The following is a 23,344-nucleotide window of genomic DNA, read 5'->3' as shown; positions in this document are numbered from 1 at the left end:
AATGTTTTAGAGGCGCAAACCAGTTAACCAACATCGCAAGACACCACTGAATTCATTGATCATTGATAATGATGTTGATTTCCCAGCAAAATGATGTCACTTCCTTGAAGATGATGTCATTAAGGATGTTAATTGATGTTTTTATTTTTACAAAAGACTGAGGATGGAAAGTGATATAGGGAAACAGAAAAAAAAATATATATATATAAACTGATTACCCTGTAAAGCTTGATATAAGAAATGAAAAAGTTTATTGAAACTTTAGAGAATATTTAAAAAAAAAAAATCTTTAAGTATGCATATGTGTTTTTGTGGGGTATCATATTTGATAAATCAGGCTTTTATGGCTCATATAGTGAAAATATGGAGGAAACAAACTCATTTTATTCAGAGGCACAAACTGAGCAGAAAATATGCTATTTGGTGCAGATGCTGATATTTATATGGACAAAAAAGTTAGATAAAATTCATGTAATGTAAATCAATGAGATCTTAATAACAGACTACTGACATCAAAAGCATAATAATATCAGTCATCCCTCGATATCTGCCAATAATGTCTTAGTAAGATGAGTTTAATTTAAATGGAATAAAATGTAAATACATTTTATTAATGAATACATTTTGAATTTAAATGCTTAGTTTTAGGATCAAATCTCTGTAGTTTTAAAACATATAATGCAATGCAATATAATTATGATTGAGAGATGAACAAATAAACCTTCCTCAAAAGCCTGATGATCATATCTGAGTCTCACAAATTTGAACATGATTTTACTAAAAAATAATATAAGGACAATCAAGTAAACTGAAGCTGCTTCAGTCCAGTAAGTGTTGATCTTGAAATATTGGTAACAATATTAAAGTTATTCTTATGTTGACTTGATCAAATCAGTGCAGATTTCACAGCAAAAAGACGAAGCTGAAGGTGGACGTTTGTATAGTTACACTAAAAGGCTTTTATTTGCTAAAAAAAGTATAAACTATCAATCAGACGACAGAAGGCATGTCGTAGATTGAGTGTTAAAGGTTTTTTTTAGCAAAAAATGTATCATGCTGATCATTTAGAAATTTTTTGAAATGGAAAAAAAAGAAACATTAGGAATATTTCTAAATCCTAATAAATTACTAATATGGTTTTGTTCTGAAATTACGGGCTAAAAATATTTTTAAAGATATATATAATAGTGTGGCATTACAATATATTGCATAGCAGGAATGACCCGTTTGATGATGCATGAAACTGTCATGTGGATATAATATATCACTCACCATGAATTTTATTTTGCTCTTTTATTTAGCTGTTGAACTCGTGCTATGCAAAATCACAATGCCAAGGTAGGACTTTCTTCTCTTAAATCAATTTTACAACGCCTCCCCTTTCCCATGATTCTTTCATTTCTCCCCGTATGGAAGTCCAGTCCATCACATGTGTGAGTTATTGCTCGTCCTCCGCACGTTCACAGACTACTGAGCAGACAGACGCGGTCGAGCCGTTCCTCATGGGTTCTCTGTTTATTTTGCCCGTCAGGACGCTTGCAGTCATCTGGAGATGTCAGTGCGTGTTCATGCTATAAACAACTGTGGAAAAAATGGATTGAATACTGAATTTTGCCTCTTGTACCTCAAAAGTGAAACTTCTCTCCTCAGTTACTCACCGTCATGCCATTCCAAACCCTTTTGACTTTCTTTGTTCTGAGTTCACTCAGTTCTGTCAAGATCCAAGAAGGACAAAATAACCCCAAATGTTCACCTTTTGGGTTTCACTGAAGAAAGTATTTTTGCCTTGTTTTCCAGTACAAATACCTAAACATTCTTAAAGCAAGATATATTTACTTGAAAAGCAAAGTCATTTAAAGGTGTGGTTGATTATGATTTCATACAACACTTACAACGCTCAAAGTTCAAAGCAAAGGGAGATATTTGCTTTTACAGAAATCACTTTTTAAGGACTACAACAAACGGCTGGTAGAGACTACACCACATTCCTCCCGAGTTAGTGACATCACTAACCCTAGAATTTACATAAACCCCGCCCCCTGAACGCGATTTATAGATTATCATGACAGAATATGCTAATCAATGACTAGAAGATAACTACACATAAGCTACATAAAAGGCCTGTTGCTTCTACATGTTATCACTTCTTCTTGAGTCTCTCCATCTTTGTCTGACTCCGGTTTGAACATAAAAGGCTAACATTTTTTGAAATTTTCAGTGCATGTGTGTGTGAGGTAAAAGGACACAAGCTGTTGAAGCTCCGCCCCCTGTGCCGGGAGCAGCAGCTCATTTGCATTTAAAGGAACAGACACAAAAACGGTGCGTTTTTGCTCACCCTCAAAAAGTGACAATTTTAACATGTTATATAAAAATATCTGTGGGGTATTTTGAGCTAAAACTTCACACACACACTCTGGGGACATCAGATACTTATTTTGCATATTGTGAAGATGGCATTATACTACCCCTTTAAGAGATGAAGTGTTGTTTTCTGAAAAATGTACCAAAATGAAGCGAGTTTTTGATTAAAACAAGAAAAGAATATCCGCCAATAGGGTCATAAAAATAAACTTAATTCAAGATAGTTTAGATATTTGTCTTTTTTCTTTACATACAAGACTTGTCACATGACTACTCAAGTAAATGTATCTTGATTCAATAATGTTTAGATATTTGTTCTGGAAAACAAGACAATGTTCACAGCTCAAGACTGAGGTTGTGCATCTTAAATGTTTTTGTCTGCTGGAGGATTGATTCTTTTGCTGTTGATTTAAATGCAGTGCATAAATTAGTTGATTTTCCATCCACTTCATCTACTACAATCACCAGAGGAAACGCTGAACGTCACTTTACATTTCCACTGATGGCTGGTGCAGAGTCCTATAATACGCTTCCCGACCAGCCTAATCTAACTTAAACACAGGACGTGTCATGTGACCAACTTCAAAATGTTGTTTGTGAGCTTGCAATATCCTCCATACATAAAAGTTTGTTCCCCAGTGCACATCTCATGTTGAGATGTCATTCAATAAACTGGATTTGTGAAATCCAGGGCTTTTTATATCCCGGGTCTCTCTCGATAGCATTATCTCTAGAGGCCGGCACTGTAATTCCACATTAAAGAGAGCCTATCATGCCTTTTCCCATGTTCATCTCTCTTTAGTGTGTAATGTTGCTGTTTGAGCATGAAAAAGCTCCAGTTCTTCTCTATATCAGTGTCAGTGTTTCTGAACTCCCTGAAACGCCTCCATTGTAGTCTTGAGTTTCTTCCGGGAATGAACACGTCACAATATTCCTCATTATAATAATTAATACGCAGAATAAAGGGGCGGGGCCTGGTTGAGTTAGTTAGTAGTGTGTTAAACTGGCGGTTATGGTAAGGGGCGGGACATTTCCCAAACACACTCGAAGTGCTCGACCAATCACAACACACTGATCCAGCCGACCAATCAGAGCACAGTGTGCTTTTCAGAAGGAAGGGATTCATAGAGACAGGAACTAAACAGAGCGTTACTGACAGACTGGGAAGAGAGGAGCCGCAACAATGGAGAATATGAGGAAAATAATCAACATTCAAGCAGGAAAACCTTTTCTAGTAGAGACAAAAAACATCAACACCTTGTAAAATGGCATAACATGGCTTTTTTAATGTACTTCACTGTCATTACAGGCCAAAGAGACTCTGCACATGAGGACACAAGAGAGGACAGACTGACGACCAATCAAACTCACGGCTCATTTGAGGTCACACAGTGAGAACGCATCCGTAAACGCACTTTTTCACTCTTAAATGCACATAGGATCTGTTTTAGTGATGTCTGCTTCATATTTATTTACATTTTATGAATGTTGAAATATTTATGAATATTGTATATGAGCAAACAGATAAACTTAGCATTTGATTTTGATCTTTGCTTTACAATAACTTTTAAGGTCAACATGAAATTAAAATCAACTATATTTATTTTTTAAAGAGACATTCCTGGTATTATTGTGAATGATTCACCAGTGCCTATTATTATAAAGAATAAAAGTCTTTTACAAAATATAATAACTTGGATTAACCCTGGTTGTAAACCTGTGATAGCTCTTCTGGTACAGAACGCCAACTTTTTACCACACAATCAATTTATTTTTGTATATTCAGAAATATATTTTGTAAATATGCCATTACCTGAGAAAATTTAATTATGAATGCTTTTTCATGTTGATTTTAAATATCCTCTACAGTGGAATATAGCTGTAAAATATAAACAGCAACATATAAATTATGTATTTGAGACTTTAGAAATAACACTGTTTTTCACACTGATATATTATAAAGATCATGCAAAATACTTGTACATGTGTTGCATTGATAGAAAATCTATTTTACCATAATGTAATTTTACTGGTAGACTATGTGTTTTGATCCTTAATGTTCTTTCTTCAACATTTTGAAATGCTTGTGAAGTTCCTTATTTCTTAATGTCTCTTGGATAAAATCCATCTGCTCAATGACTTCATGAAGTTCAAGGTTCATTACAGATGAAGCTCTTCGAGACTCGCTGCTGATTACCACAGAAACAAAAATTGTATAATAGTACAATAGTAAGTGATTTTCTCACACTAGTCTCATCTTAGACAGAGTTAAGATATGTTTAAATTTATGCAAATGAAGAGTGACTTTGGGAGAGACAACCAATAGAAGTGAAAGCACTGCCAGTCACTGCATAAAATGCTTAATATTAAACGAGAAACAGCAAGTGTTCTTCGCCATCGCGGCTGTTTATCTGTGGTGAAAGTTCAAGCGCCGGTCTATCTGTGTTCACGAAACGATTCAGTCTCGGAGTGAGCACAGCGAGAACAACCGTACTGTAAGGCCTGCCCAATCGGTCCGACATCAGTTTCCGATAAACGGGTGAAGGTTTACTGCATGGTACTGTCTTTCCGCGTGGCAAAGTAATTTGATTCCAATTAAGCTTTTATCTGACTCCATTTAAGCTTTTATCTGACTCCATTTAAGCTTTTATCTGACTCCATTTTATCACAACCTCGAATTTAGGTTGGAATGGCAATTTGTTATTGGTCATTTATATAATAGTTTAGCAATACATTTGATTGTTCTATTTAACTCTTTACTCTTATTAATCGTTCATTCGGGTCCCAAAGTCGCACAGGTTCCTCACACCGGCCGTTAATATTACGAGGTCACAAACTCGCCAGCTTCGGGTCACTAAACAATATATGAAATCGGTAATTGGCTGATACCTTAGACGATCGCATTCACACTTACACAATCAAAGATATTTTTGTATAGCCCCCTCGGTTGTACACTTTAGACAGAGGTCATGACCACTGCTACAGATATAAGCCGACCAAATAAGCCGGTCATGCCATGATTTGCCACGTACACTTGACTAAAGTAACATTACATTAAAAAGGTAAGACTCCCCCTATTTAGCAGTTTGCTGTCCTAAACGGAAACCGAGTACACTTGAATTAGTGCCAAATATTAACTCTAAAATCGCAGTTGGTGTGCCTTATGATCAACTCAAAACTGGAAACTAGTCTGTTACTAATCTGACGCAGATTTGCGGTAACAATGGATACAAAGTAATCTACTAAAGTAAATAATTTCAGAGTAATTCAGAACAAATTAAAACGTAACAATTTATTATGTCAGGTAAATGTATCATGCCAATTTCATAATCAGTTCAAAGATAATCAATACAATAACATCAAATGCTCAGAGATAAAGAGTAAAAGATGTACCTGACTCAAGAAATACATGATGCTGAGTGTCTGAAAGACACTAAGCATTATGGGCCGATCTCATTACAAATCGCCCTGAGCCTCTTGTTGCATTTCTTTCAGTACTCAGACTGAGACAGAAACGTCTTTCACATGGAAACATTTGCTAACAATGGGAATTTGCATTGAGTTTACACCTTTTGAGAGCAGGATGCCATTTGCCTGTTAGACAAACCCTCCTCTGTGTGCAAGTTATCTCTAAACTCTTAAAAACTTTATTACCTTTTTGGTTTACTTTTTTGGGAATGAGACCTTTGTACCAGTCGCACTGAGACATTTCAAATGATACCAAACATGTGTAATACTGTATGATAATTATTCACATTAAACCATATAGATTCTTGGGTGAATTTTGGTGATCTCAGCATGAGAGAGAAGGAGTGGGGGGAGAGCGAAAGAGATGTAGATTAGGATGATTCTGAGGTGAGACTTGCGTCTCGAATGGTGATGCTAACTTCACAAGAGAGAGTTGTTAATGTTAATTTTTCTTTGTTTTCTCAGAGAGTTGCCCTCTCTTCCAGTTTTTTCAGTCTTACAGTATGAACACAGAGATATACCATAAATAATAGGAAAGTTACTGACCTCTAAAATAGCTTCTCCTCCATCATACAGACGACACTCTACGATGTAGTGACGGATCACGTGCTCTAATGACTTCACTACGATTGGTTGTCGCTCCTGGAAGTTGCTAGCCTGGAGGCCAGCCGAACTTAGCCCCGCCCACAACGTTTGAGGTTGGGAAGTTCGGTCTGGACTTGATCCGTTGTGGAGCAACTATGCTCAAACCAGAGCTGTTCGGACCAATCAAATTGTCAGGGCGGACTTTATACAATGATGGACAGATGATCAACAGTAACGTAATCATCCACGTCACCAACGAGCACTTGGGTTGAATTCTTTTACAACAAAGATGGCTGCCGCTGGAGAATTGAGATGTGTAGATGCCGCCATCATGTCTGTTATAGAAGATATCGACGGCGCATTAATTTTAAAAGAGGAACAGAGAACCGCGATCAAGGCATTTGTTGAACGGAAAGATGAATGAAGAACATACGTTACTTACTATCTATCCAGTTGAGTGCAAAGTCATTTTCTTTCCTGATTTGGTTGAAACGCTCCATAATCACTGCCCAATGGAGCAGTATCAGACTCACATTCTGACTAGAATCTGAGTATGACGACGTCAGGCTAGGAAGTTGCTCTACATTTGCATAAATCAACGTTTCCCTGGTGCCGCTGTAATGAGAAATCGAGTCCCCCAAGGAATTGTGTCTCCTTTAGGACCCAGGCGGTAATGCCTGATCAAAAGTTATCGTGATGTTTTGACTAATTATAACCTATTTAAATATTGCATGATGTTCATTACACAAGCAACATGCTTGAAATATAAAATGAATGCCTATGCATAAAACAAACACAAAATGCATTTTTTATAAGAATAAGGATTGTTGCAACATACTATGTTCTGTAAAAGTAATTTAAAATTAATTTTACACTAATAGTAATGTGGTATAGTATATAATAATAGGCTACTATAATACATTTAATAAATTAATTGTCATGCTAAGTACACACAAACATCATTAATTTGAAACATGTAATTGGGAACTATGTTGGAAGCAAAAAACATGCCTAATATAATATAAGCTAAGATAACTACATAAGATAACTAAAAAACAGAAGGAATGAGAAATGCTTGATGTCACAACCTATAGCTTTAGTTATATGCTAGTATATGAACCATGTAATTTAAAAGACATTAGTGGTCATTATAACGCATTTTAAACTAAATAAATCATAACGTGATTTTGCAGGAATGTTAATCTGGTGCTAAATATACTACCCATTAAAAGTCTGTTGAACCAATGGGATCACTCAGGGTCCTAAAGGAGACCTGATTTCCGGCGGGACTCGATTTCTCACCCCACCACCAGAAATCGGTAGCTCTCCATTGAAATTGCACGTCCTGATTTTGCAGAGTTAGTCGTGTTCCTGGGTCAACATTCTGGTCAGAAAATGTAGTCTTAACCCTACCCCTACCTCTAAACCTAACCCTAGCCATTCCTAAAATCAGAGGGAAATGATGGTGAAGAACACTGATGTAGAAACACCTAACCCTGGTTGTAACCCTAAACTTGACATAAACTGTGAACTCGTCCCTCAAATCTGATTGGTTAATTGAAATGTTGTTTCTGGATCAACAAAGATGTTGATCCGGGATCATGTTTTACTTGGTGAAATCGTTTGTTTGTTGAAATGAATGGGATCATGTGAATGCAGCTTAACGAATCTTGAGCTTAATGAGACTTAACGCATATAATGTTTATTTTATGCATATTTTTTCATATTGCAGTGTTTTGCCTCATAGTCGTCCGTCTATCTCTATAAGTGCATTGCTGCAAATATGACTTTTGTTTCTTTGTCAAACTGAGGGATGATTTTAAAACGATTATCTGTGGGAATCAGCAGCATGTCAGAGATGCATGCATTGAACACGGAAAATTGCTTTTAATATGATTGTTTGTAATACTTTCTTGACACTAAAACCAAGCTGTTGGTATTTACGAAGCGTATCATCATTGTTTGTTTATATCCTTTGTATTCCACATTATGAATTCAATTACCGACACCATTGCAGGAAATTAAAAGTCAAAAGCATCGCTGGCACTGACCGACGTGTTTCATTTGAAACTGCGATGATGATCGAATGAATCAGGACTATTGCTTCTTTAAAAGCGTGCGATTGCATGCGGTTTCATCATTCACACGGGTTCAAATGTCTGCTGACCCCTTCACATAAAACACTCTGAGACAAACGTTCCCCAATGAAACAATGAACCGTCTCCTCACAAAGGAAATCGCACGAGGGCTGTGTCGAACATGTAAGAGATTTCTATCTTGCATAAAGTCTGGTTCACATTGCAGGAAGATTGTCATGTAAAGTGAGCATGCAAAGATTGCTGTGGTTTTCCGCTCTCACTCATTCTTATTCTCAGTCAGTGTTGGTTGCCGTCGTGTGCCGTAACAAACACACACTTGCATGCATGAGCAGTCAACATGCTATAACAGACACACACTGACTCATGTTGTGTTTTCTGTCTCTGAATTAGTCGTCCAATCGTTGAAGCAGATTATGAGTTAATTGAGTGAAAATGCAAAGCCTATGTGTTTATGATATCTCTGTGTTGGAACAGCTGCTTTTATGATTCATTTTCCTCCCACTGAAATGTGCATGAATACATGCGATTGAAGGAATAACAGCTGCACTGCGCTTGAAGCAATATTCCTGCTTATTTGCGATCTAATGACTACATAAAACTAGGGGTGTGTTATTTTATGCAAGGTTGGTAAGTGTGCAAGAATGCCAATCAGAACAAATGACTGAAGTTAGTGTTAAGAATCACAGCTGATATTACTTTTGCTTCATTTGTCTGTAAATGCATGTGCACATTTTGGCTCATTCAAGTACTGACAATTTGTATTTAGTGCTTAATATACATGCAGAAATAATAAGATAAATATGCTACTTTAAACATTGGCTACAGTATATGGATCAAATTCATTACATTGGTGATGTATAAACCAGAGTTCATCCACTTGGACATTTTAATGTTCTTAGAATATTAAAATATAAAAAAAAATTGAAATTTTGGTGAAAATAAACTTAATTTGATTTAAATAACATCCTAATCACAAAATAAAAACTGAAAAAGTTCTTAGAATGTTAAAAATGAATGTTCCAACAATATTGCATGTTGGGTGAAAATAATGTTAGTAGTTCTGTAACCTTATAACAATTTTAAAATCATGGCAAGAAATCTGGACACGATTTAACGATTTCAAAACAATGTTCCCACAATGTTTTTATAACCTAAATTTGTAAACTAGACTAGTATCACCCTAAAACCCCTACGAGGACACTCCCAAGCCACGCCTACCGGTTACAGAGGGCAGTATCGGGAGAAATGATACAGCTAGGCTACTAGTCGACTCGAAACTGAAAATACGCCGTTTTATCGTGAGATCCCCCTATGGGCGGGGGTGGAAGACATTGGTGCGGTTCGTTTGGGCAGGTGTGAATGCGGCAATCGCACTCGGGAGCGCACCAAAAGCGGACCAAACAAGTGTACCGAGACCTCCTCGAAGAGGAACTCTGAGGAAACGAACTCTGGAGCGGTTCGTTTGTGGTGAGAACGTGATCCGAACAGAACCAACTGCCAAAGAACTGAGCATTTTTGGATTAAACCAGTTGCCGTAGTCCGCTGCGCTGTGCATTATGGGATGAGGAGAAATGTTTGTTGACAGTTTGCACTTTAAGCATGGCAGCTCGCGGAGTTGTGAGGAGGTGCGGAGCCTCATAGAAATTATTAACATTATTTTCGAGCCGCATCCTCGCTTCATTCTCAAATATTATTGTTTGTCTAAAGTGGTGTAGACAAACTATATAATAAAATATGACCAGGGATACATTCAGCCCATGCAGTCGTCTCTCCATAGTAAACAGCGCCGTGTTGTCTGCCGGATCTTTGTTTACTTCCGGGAGTTCTGTTGGTATTTTCCCGCATGTTAATTCTGACCAATCAAAGTGCAGTTATGGAAGTGCGTTCAAGACACATCTGGCCAACGAGTGATGTGGATGTTGTCACGTGACTGCGTCACATTTTGGTTCCTTTCTTCAACTCATAAACTGATTCGGACCAGAGGATCAGAATGGTGTGAAAAGGAACCAAAACACCTGAAAAATGCTACAAAGTATAATTTTCCGCCCTTGGTCCGGACCAAATGAACCGAACTACAGATGTGAAAGCACACTAATTGATGATTTTTGCGTCATTTGAGTTTTTTTTCCAGACACAAAATACAGAAATCTCTCGTCTCGGGGACATGAGGGAGGGAAGCACGGTCACTCGAAAATACTAGCGGGTTTCTACTGATACAAAGCTTAATGCTAATCGGTGAAGTATCCCTTTAAACACTCTAAGTCTAGTGTACTGTATGAACTTCTGTTTTGTCTGTCAGCATCTCGGTTGTCCATTGTAATCATGTTGCGTGTTGTGATTCAGTGAGAGCACTTTCCTCACAAACGCTGTTTTCTGTTACACCTCCAGCTCGGTTATGCTTCATAATACTGTAATGAACACGTTTTAGCCCCCGGTCATACTGCAATTCTTGTAGCCTGATAAATAATAGAGAAGATGAGGATTGTTTCGCATCCTGACCCCCGACGCTGATGAAACCGATCATCATCCGAGGAAATACGGGTGAGGTAGATTTCTCTTCAGAATATTCAACATTTGGGTTAAATATGGAGAATTAACTGCGTCTGTCGAGCAGCGCCTGAGGTTAAATATACCTCTGACTGTGGGGAATATTTCATATGTCTGAAACATAATCACAGGCCATAAAGACAGTATGAGAGCAGCGGCGTGTGGTGATCACTGAGGAGAGCGACCCGGAGCCGCCGATCGCATGCTGGAGCGGGACTGTGATGAGGAGGGAGTGTGTGACCCTGTCGGGTTCATGCTGTTCCTCAACCTGCTGAGCTGCTCACTTTAAAGCGCTGGCAAAAGCATAATTATCCTGCCTTTCAGGACATCTTCATCTAAGCCTGCGTGTATAGAAGTGTAAAAATATATATACTGTATATAGAAGAAGAGAAGTTGGATAAAATGATAAAGCATGCTTTAAAAAAAAAAAAAAAAAAAACATATTGCCAAAAGTTTTGGGACGTCTGCCATTACATGCACATGCACTTTAATGACATCCCATTCTTAATCCGTAGGGTTTAATATGGAGTTGGCCCACCCTAACAGCTTCAACGCTTCTGCGAAGGCTTTCCACAAGGTTTAGGAGTGTATTTATGGGAATTTTTGATGATTCTTCTTGAAGTGCATTTGTGAGGTCAGGCACTGATGTTGGATGTCTGGCTCACAGTCTCCGCTGTAATTCATCCCAAAGGTGTTCTGTCGGGTTGAGGTCAGGACTCTGTGCAGGACAGTCCAGCTCCTCCACACCAAACTCGCTCATCCAGGTCTTTAGGGACCTTCTGCTCAGTCATGTTGGAACAGGAAAGGTTTATCCCCAAACTGTTCCCACAAAGTTGTGAGCATGAAATTGTCCAAAATGTCTTGGTATGCTGAAGCATTAAGAGTTCCTTTCACTGGACCTAAGGGGTCAACCCCTGAAAAACAACCCCACACCATAATCCCCCCGCCACCAAACTTTACACTTGCCACAATGCAGTCAGCCAAGTACCGTTCTCCAAACCCAGACTTGTCTATCGGATTTCCAGACAGAGAAGTGTGATTCGTCACTCCAGAGAACATGTCTCCACTGCTCTAGAGTCCAGTGATGGCGTTCTTTTACACAATCTGATGCTTTGCATTGCACTTGGTGATGTAAGGCTTGGCTGCAGCTGCTCGGCCATGGAACCCATTCCATGAATCTCTACGCACTGTTCTTGAGCTAATCTGAAGGCCACAGAAGTTTGGAGGTCTGTAGCTATTGACTCTGCAGAAAGTCTGTGACTTCTGTGCACTGTGAGCCTCAGCATGACCCCGCTCTGTGATTTACGTGGCCTACTGTACATCTTCGTGGATAAGTTGATGTTTTTCCAAATTGCTTCCTCAACAGTTGATCATGAAATATTTAGTAGTGAGTAAATTTCATGAATGGACTATCATCAGACCGACCCATTCTCTGGCCATGGAAATGATTTGTAATCCTGAATTCAATGGTTTGGAGGGGTATTCTAATACTTTTGGCAATGTAGTGTGTGTATATATATATATATATATATATATATATATATATATATATATATATATATATATATATATATATATATATATATATATATATATACTGTATATAAATAATTTCATTCAATACTTAAAATATTTATTAAAATAGTTTGGTCTGGTGACAATTGGCCAATTTACCCAATATTCTGGTTTGCAAAATATTTGTATTATTTTATGCTAATTATAGTATTTCATCTTTATTTTAGCAACCATAACTATAAAAAAAGTCATAAATTTAATCTGTTACTCTAAAACAACGGTTATCTATGGAAGCTTGTTCCCGCGACTGAATAAATAAAGGTCATTGCGACTTTTTATCTCACAATTGTGAGAAAAAAAGAATTGCGAGATATAAACAAATTTATATCTCACAATTCTGACCTTAAACTCGCTGTTGTGTGTTTATATGTAAACACTGGAGAGAGCTGGAAGATCTACAGGGTCTGTAAACTAAAATCTGTAGACTACAATGAGGGAAATTTCACTATGCTACAGTTTACTGTACATGGCATATTGTACACTCTCAAACTTGTGATTGTCAAATTTATTTGTAGACCATTTTTCTAATGTACTGTATTTTTGCAGAACTGAGAGATGACTGAAGGTATAGAGAAAGTCTTTTGTCAAAAGCCCAATTACTGTAACTGCCAAAGTACTGTATACTGTAATGTAATTTGGCAAAGATGCTGAATTTTTATTTTTTATTTTTTTACTGTACTGTGACAGTATACTGTATTGTGTTCATACCAAGTTCATATTCAATTCTTTGGTATTTGAACTTTTCTTCTGTAGTGCCTTTCTTTTACTGTAAAAACAATTACTTTACACTTTACAGTTATGTAATGAAACTATTTTTCCTAAAGCTTATTGTTGTGTCTTACTGTAGCAGCACCTTTTCATTTACTGTATGATGAATACTGTAATAGACATTGAGCTCCAAAATTATTCCTGAATCCCAATTACAGTTTTTTGTAACAGTGTTGTGAATTGCCCTGTTACTGTTCTTTAGGCAGGACGGTAGAGAATGTGTCATCATGAGGCCAGAGTCTAGTTCTGACATAAGAGAATATGTTTTAGACTAAAATATTATTTTGATGTTACAGTACAAGTTGGTGTGTAGTTTTGAGGTTGTCTTGATAATTTGTGTTAGCAATCAAGAAAAAACTGAGCAAATGATGTCTACTTATCTTATAAATTATGTGCATTTTATTAACATACATTTTTTATATGAGTCAAGTGGGGTGCATTGCATTTTGGGATACAGATTTTCTGTGTGCACATTGTAGCAAATGCAGTTGTTCATCCAAATAATCCAAAACTCACACACTATGCTGAAGTAGTGTGAGTAGTGCACTCTCTCTCTCTCTCTCTCTCTCTCTCTCTCTCTCTCTCTCTCTCTCTCTCTCTCTCTCTCTCTCTCTCTCTCTCTCTCTCTCTCTCTCTCTCTCTCTCTCTCTCTCTCTCTCTCTCTCTCTCTCTCTCTCTCTCTCTCTCTCATACTCTAGGGATGGATAGGGAGATATTTGGCAGAGAAAAACACACAGCGCTCTCTTGTCAGGGCAGTGTGTGGGCCGACGCAGAACTGAAGTGCAGGGCGACTAAAAATACAGCCGGCACGCCACTCACGAGGTGAAATTTCAATTAAGACACAAGCACTTCATCATTATTCCACTTGGCTGATGATTACGATCTGACATTTTAACACACGCAAACACGCTGATATATATTCTGCCACTTTCTTGGCGAGAGGAAGAAGGCAATCGTGCAATTATCACTTCATCCAGTCAATCATTTAACCTTTTCTTTGATAGATTGGCACACTTTTGATGAGGCCATAATAAGAGGGGGTCAAAAATGATACGCCCGGAAACCAAACAACGGCTTTGAAAGGAAAGTGATCGCGGATGCGCCCAGTAAAATGATAGAGCAGGGTTGTAAAATGCAAAGCGTATAATAAAATGGCCTTTATGCTAACTTTATGGTGGACTTTTTGAGAGGATAAAAGGCGGCTTGCTGAAAGTCTGTTTTAAGGGTAATTTCACTTCTTCTCCTTCAGGTTAGACTGGCTTTGAACAGTTGATGGCAATGCAGCTCTTGAAGCCCATTCTCTGATATCAGGAGTTTAATGGCGGACTACTGCTGGCTGGAGGTGAACCAATGCTGATAAGAGTGTGTGTGTGTGTGTGTGTGTGTGTGTGTGTGTGTGTGTGTGTGTGTGTGTGTGTGTGTGTGTGTGTGCAGGTTTTTCTATCCCAGTGGGAACCTGACTGTCCATGAGGAAACCAGCTTATAAATCATTCAGAATGAAAATGTGAAAATGCAGAAAGTATTGTGCGATGGGTGGGTTTAGTGTAAGGGGAGAGAATATACCGTTTGAATATACAGTATAAAAACCAGTACGTCTATGGAGAGTCCCCACAAAGATAGTAAACCTGTGTGTGTGTGTGTGTGTGTGCGTGCAATCTCTCACTGAACACAAGCGCTGTGCCTCTCCTGCACTGAAGCTATAATGGCTCTGATAGACACTATAGAACTTTGCTTTAAGATAATCTTCAACATACATTATTTCTAATCTTCAGATTCTACATATGATGATCACAGATGATAATTTTTCTCCATCATTTAGTTAAAATGAACAAACTTTAATATTAACGTGTAGGGTTGAAAATCTGAAAATCTCTTATATTTTTGCACTTTAACTTGTGAGATCAACATTAAAGGTGCTCTAAGCGATGTTGGGTGACGTCACTTCTTGTTGACGTTCGAAGTATTGTCAAACAAAATGGAGGCTAGCTCGACCCTCCCTCCCTCCCCCTCCCTTCTGTGCTTCCTGAAACTGTCTTGAACCATTTAGAAAAACCAAACTGGATTTCCCCGCCTGTCCAGCAGAAACAGAGCCTCCTGAATGTCGGATTGGAAGCCCTTCTGCCGGCGGAGTTCTCGCCAGCTTTTGAACGCTTTTCCGATGTAAATTCAGGACTTCGCGCGTTCCTTCTCCTTTGTTATTTGTTCATAGGAACGACGTCTCTTTGGTCGTTTGTCGGCCATATCAAAATTCACAAGAATAGAAATTTTTAACATTAGTCGTTGTCACTGTCTAGGACATCTCTCCTCTAGCTATTAGCTAACTTCCCTCTTCACGCTTCTCTCTCCTGCACTCCCTTCATGTGCACGCGCACTAACCCTCCAACCCTCACCCCCAATTCATTCTTGTCCATGACTGGCTGGAACACTGTTTGTTATGTTTCGTGGTCCAGGCTGGGCCAGTTTGTTTTTGTTGCCGTTTGTGGAGCCTGGGCTGTCGACAGAGACCGTGTTTCTTTACAGTGTGTTCAGGGGACAGGCAGCTAGCGGATAGTGAGGAGATGTTTACTGGATGTGACAAAAAATGTGTTGGCCTAAAAAACGTGTGACATCGCTTAGAGCACCTTTAAGATGAGCACATACTGTAGAGGTACTGTATATTGTTTATGTTGACTAATGTAGTTAAAGGGTTAGTTCACCCAAAAATGGGTAACACTGCGTAACACGAGAATGAACCTCATTGGCTCTCGCACGTCAAGTGAACATGCTTGAGCTTCTGTTTACCACAATGATGTGCGCTGATGAATGTTTCTATGTGAATAAAAGCCTGTTCATCATATAAAGTGATCGAGTCTCTTCAGAAAAATTGGACTAAACCGCTCAATTAATAAGGATTCGTTTTATGATCTCTTTATGAACTTTTTGAAGCGTCAAAGTGTCAGTTGTGTAGCTGTCAATGGAGGGACAGAAATCTCTCAGATTTCATCAAAAAGATCTTCATTTGTGTTCTGAAGATGAACGAAAGTCTATTGGGTTTGGAACAACATGAGGGTGAGTAAATACTGACCCTTTAACTAATGTTAACAAACAAAACCTCATTGTAAGGTGTTACCATTTTTACAAACTGAAGGTAAAACTATGCTGTCATACAGTAAAGATTAGCCCTATATGAAACACATGCAGTAACCTTTAATGGAAAATACCAGGGAATATTGCTTCAAGCCTTGAGATACTGCTGTCTACTGTTGCATCAGATGTGTTCAGAACATTGTCTGTGTTTCCTGAAACATGATGGACACATACTGTAATAGAGCTTTCCGTAACACAAATATGCTTTTGATATGAACAACGAGGCATCAGAAGCAGCTCTGTTGTACATCTTTCTCATTACGGCCTCTAAGTTCACAATCACACAGAATTTAATGAATCATACAAGAGAGGATCACTTTAACATGTAAAAACCCTTGTGTATGTTCAGAGGAACTGTAGATGCCGATGTGTTTGTGTTTTAGCACGATCCTGTACGGAAGAGTGAACTTAACAAGCTCGAGGAGACCTGCAGAAATGAAGATTAATCCAATATTTGCGTTTCACTGCGGTACAATCATGAAAATCAGCACCGCTCCCAGAGAATGTTAAACAGGCTGAGCTTTATCAAACACAGACACCTCTTCATTAGATTGTGCTTCAGTTCAAATTCACTTTATTAATGTGACAAACTGCAGTGGTGGACGTGAGGATTTACTTCGTTAGTAAGAAGCTATTTTTCATACTTAACCAGAGTATTTTATTTGGGTAAACTTTTAATTTGACTTCACTACATTCCCAAGCATAATATCATATTTTTTTTACTTCACTACAGTTCATAAAAACTGAATAAATCGCCAGCCCCTCTGAAACTCAAGATCATTGTCCGATTCCTGAGCGAGCTGATTCTTTCAATGAACCTGTTGAATCGGTTCACAAATCACATTGACAAATCATTGGTGAATAGGACTGACCCTGCATCCATAATGCATACTATCAGGACTTGACATTAAAGCAACACCAAAGATTATTTTGTACCTTAAAATAACATCTCCAAAATCGTTTCAGTGGTTCATAAACAGGGTGAACGGCACTTCTGCATTCGCTTTGCGACTCTGTATCTGCTATAACCTCAGATTATAGCCAGATCAGGTAGCGGATCTGTAGTTCAAATGAGACGTAAGAAACTACAAATTTGACTTGCTTTACGGCAAGCGTTACTATAGCCGATAGGTGGAGCCTATATAAAAAATAGCCGTTTCTGATGTCGCAATACATCATACTTTCATAAAATCATGCAACATACTCTACCTTGTCTGTGGACATCATTATTTCCAAAGCCGGTGCTGGATAAACAAATAGCGTGCATGCGATGGTAGGCTGCGTTAGGCTAAATTATTTACGACAGCGGTAATGGACAATTCCGCTTCCAACCTGTAGGGGGACTGAAGAGGAAAAGTGCTTTGGTGTTGTTTTAACTTTTTTTGTTCTCCAGTCACTGTGGCGAGTGGTTTTCCAAAGTTACTAGCCACTCCGCATTTTCACTGGCCACAATTTTGGCCATATACTGCCATATAGATATTTTTTTATATTATCTCATAATTTGGCAGCAGGTTTATTAGGCTGCTGTCCCTTTAAGACCTGACGCACCAATCCATTATACTGTTACACATGCGTTTACTTTCTCAACTGTTTATGTTCACTTAACTTAACATGACCTACTGTTTACGTGAATACTCGTCAAGACCGACATTTTGTCATTATTGTGTGTGTATCTGACTGTTTAATCGCAATAAGCAGCGAAAAATAACCCTATTTACTGAGAGTCGGCTTTATATCTGCTCACAACATGAGCACAACATCTGTGGCTAATATTGTCCACAACCATTGCGTTTTGGAGGAGGATTCAGAACTACAAATGCGAATAAAAAGTGTTAAAAAAACTACAAACATGGCGACTGACGGTTTTCACTCATGACTATCAGTTATATGTGAACTCAATCTGAGCTGTTGAAGCCATTTGAAATGCTTGAATGTGGACAGTGCTATTATCTCTATGGCATAGGCAATTAACACAAATTGAATGTCCATGCATCCTCCCCGCTGCCAGTTTCAAATATCTAAAACTAATATGTTTGCACAGCGTTCCTGTTAATGCATTTTGCCCCATGTGAAGTGTGTACGTTGTATTTTTCCTAAGGCTACAGCACTTGCCGCCACATAAACCACAACTTCGTTAAACAGACCACCAACAGTTCGCTCACTGACCGGCTGGTGAATTTTGCATCCAAAACTGCTAAGCACCTGATTTAACATCATAGCTCGACTCCAGCACAACTTCTGAGAGTCAAGCGCTCGGGTTTAATCAGTCCGCTGGGAAAGAAAATCATGTTTAAAAGGTACTGGGTTGATATTATGAATACTTATGGAGAAAGATATTCAGAGTTTTGTTTGAAGATCTTAGCAGCAATCAATCTTTTATTCATCTGCCCCTATATAAAGACTAACTGAACTGAGGTCATGTGACAAGCGAAGCTGCCTCTTGTTTCTCTTGATGTGGGTGTTTTTGGCCAGAATAAGGTGCAGTGAGGACCGGTCTTCTTTTATTTCTCCTGCTCGCTGCGGTCATTCATCGTGTGTTTGTGTAGATGATGAGTCAGAGGCGATCATGAGGAGCTTCTGCTGCAGAGCTGAACTGTGTGAGGCGAGATATTGTTTATGAACGTGGGAACATGAGGGCGAATTTTCAAAACGCTATAGCACTATAATATAACACCACTGCAAGCATCTTTCCCTTATGCTAGAAAATCTCCCAGAATGTCTGTACTTGACGGTCGTTTTCACATTTTGCATGCTTCATTTTGATCTTTTGGGCTACATGCATTGTAGAATTCGTTTACAGGCTGACCCCATTTAGCGCTTTTAAATGGGTTCTATTATGCCTTTTCTCCATGTTCCTTGTTCTTAATGGATAACGCTATTTAATCATTTTTGGGACTTTTCCGAACAGAACAGACTTAAATTACAGTACAGTACATGCAAATCAAAATGTTCACCTTTTTTGAAGATACTTTCAAGTGAAAAAACTGGCATCTTATAAATTAATAAATGCAATAGTAACAGTGACTATTCTGCTTTTCTCCATGTTCCTCTCTCTTTAGTGTGTAATGTTGCTGTTTGAGCATGAAAAAGCTCCAGTTCTTCACTATATCAGTGTCAGTGTTTCTGAACTCCTGAAACGCCTCCATTGTAGTCTTGAGTTTCTTCCGGGAACGAACACATCACAATATTCCTCATTTAAATAATTCATACGCAGAATAAAGGGGCGGGGCCTGGTTGAGTGAGTTAGTGTGTTAAACTGGCGATTATGGTAAGGGGCGGGACATTTCCCAAACACACTCGAAGCAATTGACCAATCACAACACACTGCTCCAGCCGACCAATCAGAGCACAGTGTGCTTTTCAGAAGGAGGGGCTTCATAGAGACAGGAACTAAACAGGGGTGTGTTTCCCGAAAGCGTCGTTAGCCAACTATGTTCGCAAGTTCCGTCGTTGTCAGCATAGTTCAACTGTGAGTCTGTGTTTCCTGAAACCATCGTTCTAACGAACATTCGCAAACAGCATCGCAAAGTTGTGTGTTTGGAACGACAGATCTCGACCTGTGGTTAGAAGCAGAGTTTCTAGTTTGTATGACATGTGGACTCAATAAATCCTCATCTTGAGCAAAATAAGCAAGATGACATTCAGTACAACCTGTGTCTTTAATTTAGAATACATACAAATGTCATTTACGTCTTTGAGTTTGTCAAGAGATTAAAAGCACCGTTTTTGAAGAGTGCGCATGTGTGAACGTGATCTAGTGCGTAAGAATGAGCCTATGATTGAATCTGGAAATAAAGCAAAATAACTGAGAAAAATGAGAAATAGTCCTCAGATGTCATGTCTGTAATTAATATCAAAACATCTATCTAGCGTTAATTCGATCTCAAACAGACTCATTAGAAGAAGTTATTACTCCACCACGTGCGTGACGTCATTAAACATTGTGGTTGAACCACAAATTTGTGACAATACAGTTTCGGGAAACAGTCGTGACTAACTAGTTGATTTCTTCAGCGATGCATCGTACTATAGTAGTGAAGCAGCGAGTTACGGCGTTGTTCGGGAAACACACCCCAGAGCGTTACTGACAGACTGGGAAGAGAGGAGCCGCAACAATGGAGAATATGAGGAAAATAATCAACATTCAAGCAGGAAAACCTGTTCTAGCAAAGTGCCAAACCAAAATCAAGACTTTGTAAAAGGGCATATAATGGCTTCTTAAAAATAAATTCTTGGTCTTGATATGAATGATTCAGTTCATGTTAAACAAAATTAAATCAAAATGTAATGTTCAACTTCTTAGTTATAAATTCTACTTGTTACGTTTCACCATCCAAACGTTTTTTTTGTTTTGTTTTTGCATTGAATATCCTGTTCAAAGTGCTGTACAGGAGCATATTCATCATAATGAACTGCATTCTGACATTTCAGAAAAATGCATTTAGTGTTTATGCATTTACAGTATGTGCCTGTATGCTTATGAACTTTACATTAAAGGTAATAAATAAACACTGAAATTTTACTGCTTAGATCAAGTAGAAAGATTCTTGAAGCTCACAGCATTTGAGACGAACGGAGTGATACACACACTCTCCGGCATTATCAGGCTTTATAAATGTGCTTTTGAGTGTGTGTAAACAGTGATCCACATACACAAACAGTCCAGACGCATTGATTCTGAATAACAGATCTGCTCTAATTAAGCTTGTGGAAACGCTGAGATCGCTCTAAGAGCTCCACGCTCAAATGCTGCTCTGAATTACGGTGAACAGGAGAGAGGGGTAATTGGTCAACACATCAGAAATTGCAGTGGATTGCCTAAAAGGCTCCATTTTATTTAATTCCGGCCGTCTCATTTTCCAGAACTGATTGCTTTTGTATTCCATTATCTAAAACAAAACCAGGACAAGATATGGCTGAATGCAAATGTGATGCCTATTTGTGTCAAAACTGTTGAGTCTGTCCTCAACATAGAGTTTCATTGAAGGTTTAAAATGTAAATGTAGCCTACATCTGTTTCAATAGATTTGTACTCATTTAATTAATAGCAAAGAAAGGACACTGGAACAAACGGCATTGCTTTCGGTTCATCTAGTATTCATATGCTGTGGTTTTAAATAGGGATCTGAAGCTCACGCTCAGGGATTAGTAACTACTAGTTTGTACCTACTTAATTTAGTTGCACCTTTTGTTCTTAACGCAAAAGGCTGTAAACGCTCAAATTATTTCTTATTTGCTTACATGCATATGGGATTTACAATAAATAATTCTAATAATTTGAATATTTTTAACAATAAATATGCACGGATTAAATGCAGCCTAAAAGTAATAAAAATCACAAACTGGGAAATTAAAATATGCATTTATATTTCAGTTTTGAACCCAGACAGTGAACTTACATCACTCAACACACATGCAGTAAATGCATTTTACATTGAGCTTCGAGTAGCACAACTGGTCTTAGGTTCAGAGTTGAGCTCATATTCATAAATGCTTTCAAATGAGCCGCTGATCAGTGCTTTTGTGCCGCTGGAAAATGAGGCAGGTCTGTGTAAAGATTATTAATCCATCACTAATTAGAGCCTGCGCTCAGTGTATTATATTCCAACATAAAGAGAGTCTTGATTCACCAGTCCTGTAGTTACGTGCATGTTGTTCAGCAGCTCTCTCTCTTTATTCTCGGTCATTGTGCGGTGCGTCACAGTTCTGCTGCTGGAAATGAGCCTCTGGTGTTGCCGTCAGCGTCTCGTCTTACAGTCCCAGTCTCTAGTCTGCAGAGGAAAAAAGTCAATCTATCAAACAGAAATACTGCAAATCATCGCATGCATTTTAGATTAGATTATAGCATGCATTATATTATATTATCACAGTTTTATACTTTGTAAAAATTCAGAATTTGAGAAAACTCAAAAACTTGAGGCAACCAGCTTCAGGATATTGAGTCAACTTATGAAAAAATTATTGTATCAACATTAAAGTTGACATTTCTGTACTCAACTAAATAAATAACATTGCAAAAAAAAAACTAAAAAAAAAAATGAAAATTTCCTATTAATTGTCATTTAAGTGAAATTACTGAACTTAAATATAACAAACAGGACAATTAATTATGGTAATTTTCATTGCCATTAAAGTGAAATTACTGAACTTAAATATACGAGCTTGATAAAAATGATCATTCTAGAAGAAAATTTCAGATGGCACTTAGAGGCTTTTGCATCTGAACTCTTCATATATAAACTTGCATTTTACATTAAACTGAGCATTGCCAACCATCAACATGCACCGCTGCCAGATTTCCTATATACTGTGATCATGATGTTCACAACTTGCAATAATTACCTTAATGAGCACAATGTTTCTGTCTAAAATTATACATTATATTATATTGTGAAAAGTGCGATACCTGTAAATATAAATGTAAATTGAATTGGATTAATAGTGACACAGAACTTTTTTAGTTTGTCTACTTGTGTATCAGTTTATTGTTCAAACTGAAAAGGTTATATAGAGTTACGTCTATACAACAAAACAAGTTGTTTATACTCATAGAAATGGAGTAAACTACCCTGAAGGGAACATGAATCACTCTAATGGACTTTTACAGCAAAATATAATTAAATCATGCTGAAACATAAATGATTTATGTGCATCATCAGAGCTCAGCACTGATATCTGAACCTTCACCACCAAACTTGACATTCATATTAAAATTTTAAGTTGCCCATTCTAGATGGCATAAATAAATAATGATTTTTCTTTCTACATTTTACATTTAATCGTTTGAAAAGTGTGAATATTTTTCACACAGTGAA

At 37.9% G+C, this 23,344-nt stretch overlaps 2 protein-coding genes across 2 annotated transcripts in view; one reads left to right on the top strand and one right to left on the bottom strand.

The window, feature by feature from the left end:
- Window positions 1-4,499, top strand: part of plcb4a (phospholipase C, beta 4a) — a 62,918-nt gene extending 58,419 nt beyond the window's left edge. Inside the window, exons 37-38 of the mRNA XM_081347874.1 lie at window positions 1,302-1,338; window positions 3,671-4,499. Of these exons, the coding sequence (XP_081204000.1) occupies window positions 1,302-1,338; window positions 3,671-3,756 (123 nt within the window). The 3' untranslated portion in view covers window positions 3,757-4,499. The remainder of the gene's footprint in view (window positions 1-1,301; window positions 1,339-3,670) is intronic.
- Window positions 4,500-20,888: 16,389 nt separating this feature from the next.
- tpo (thyroid peroxidase) overlaps window positions 20,889-23,344 on the bottom strand; it is a gene marked incomplete at its 5' end in the record, with an annotated part of 44,300 nt that continues 41,844 nt past the window's right edge. Inside the window, one exon of the mRNA XM_081394306.1 lies at window positions 20,889-22,300. Within this exon, the coding sequence (XP_081250432.1) occupies window positions 22,296-22,300 (5 nt within the window). The 3' untranslated portion in view covers window positions 20,889-22,295. The remainder of the gene's footprint in view (window positions 22,301-23,344) is intronic.

Source organism: Scardinius erythrophthalmus (assembly GCF_964197995.2).
Source record: "Scardinius erythrophthalmus genome assembly, chromosome: 19".
NCBI lineage: Eukaryota > Metazoa > Chordata > Actinopteri > Cypriniformes > Leuciscidae > Scardinius > Scardinius erythrophthalmus.
This window is presented reverse-complemented; position numbering and strand designations above follow the sequence as displayed.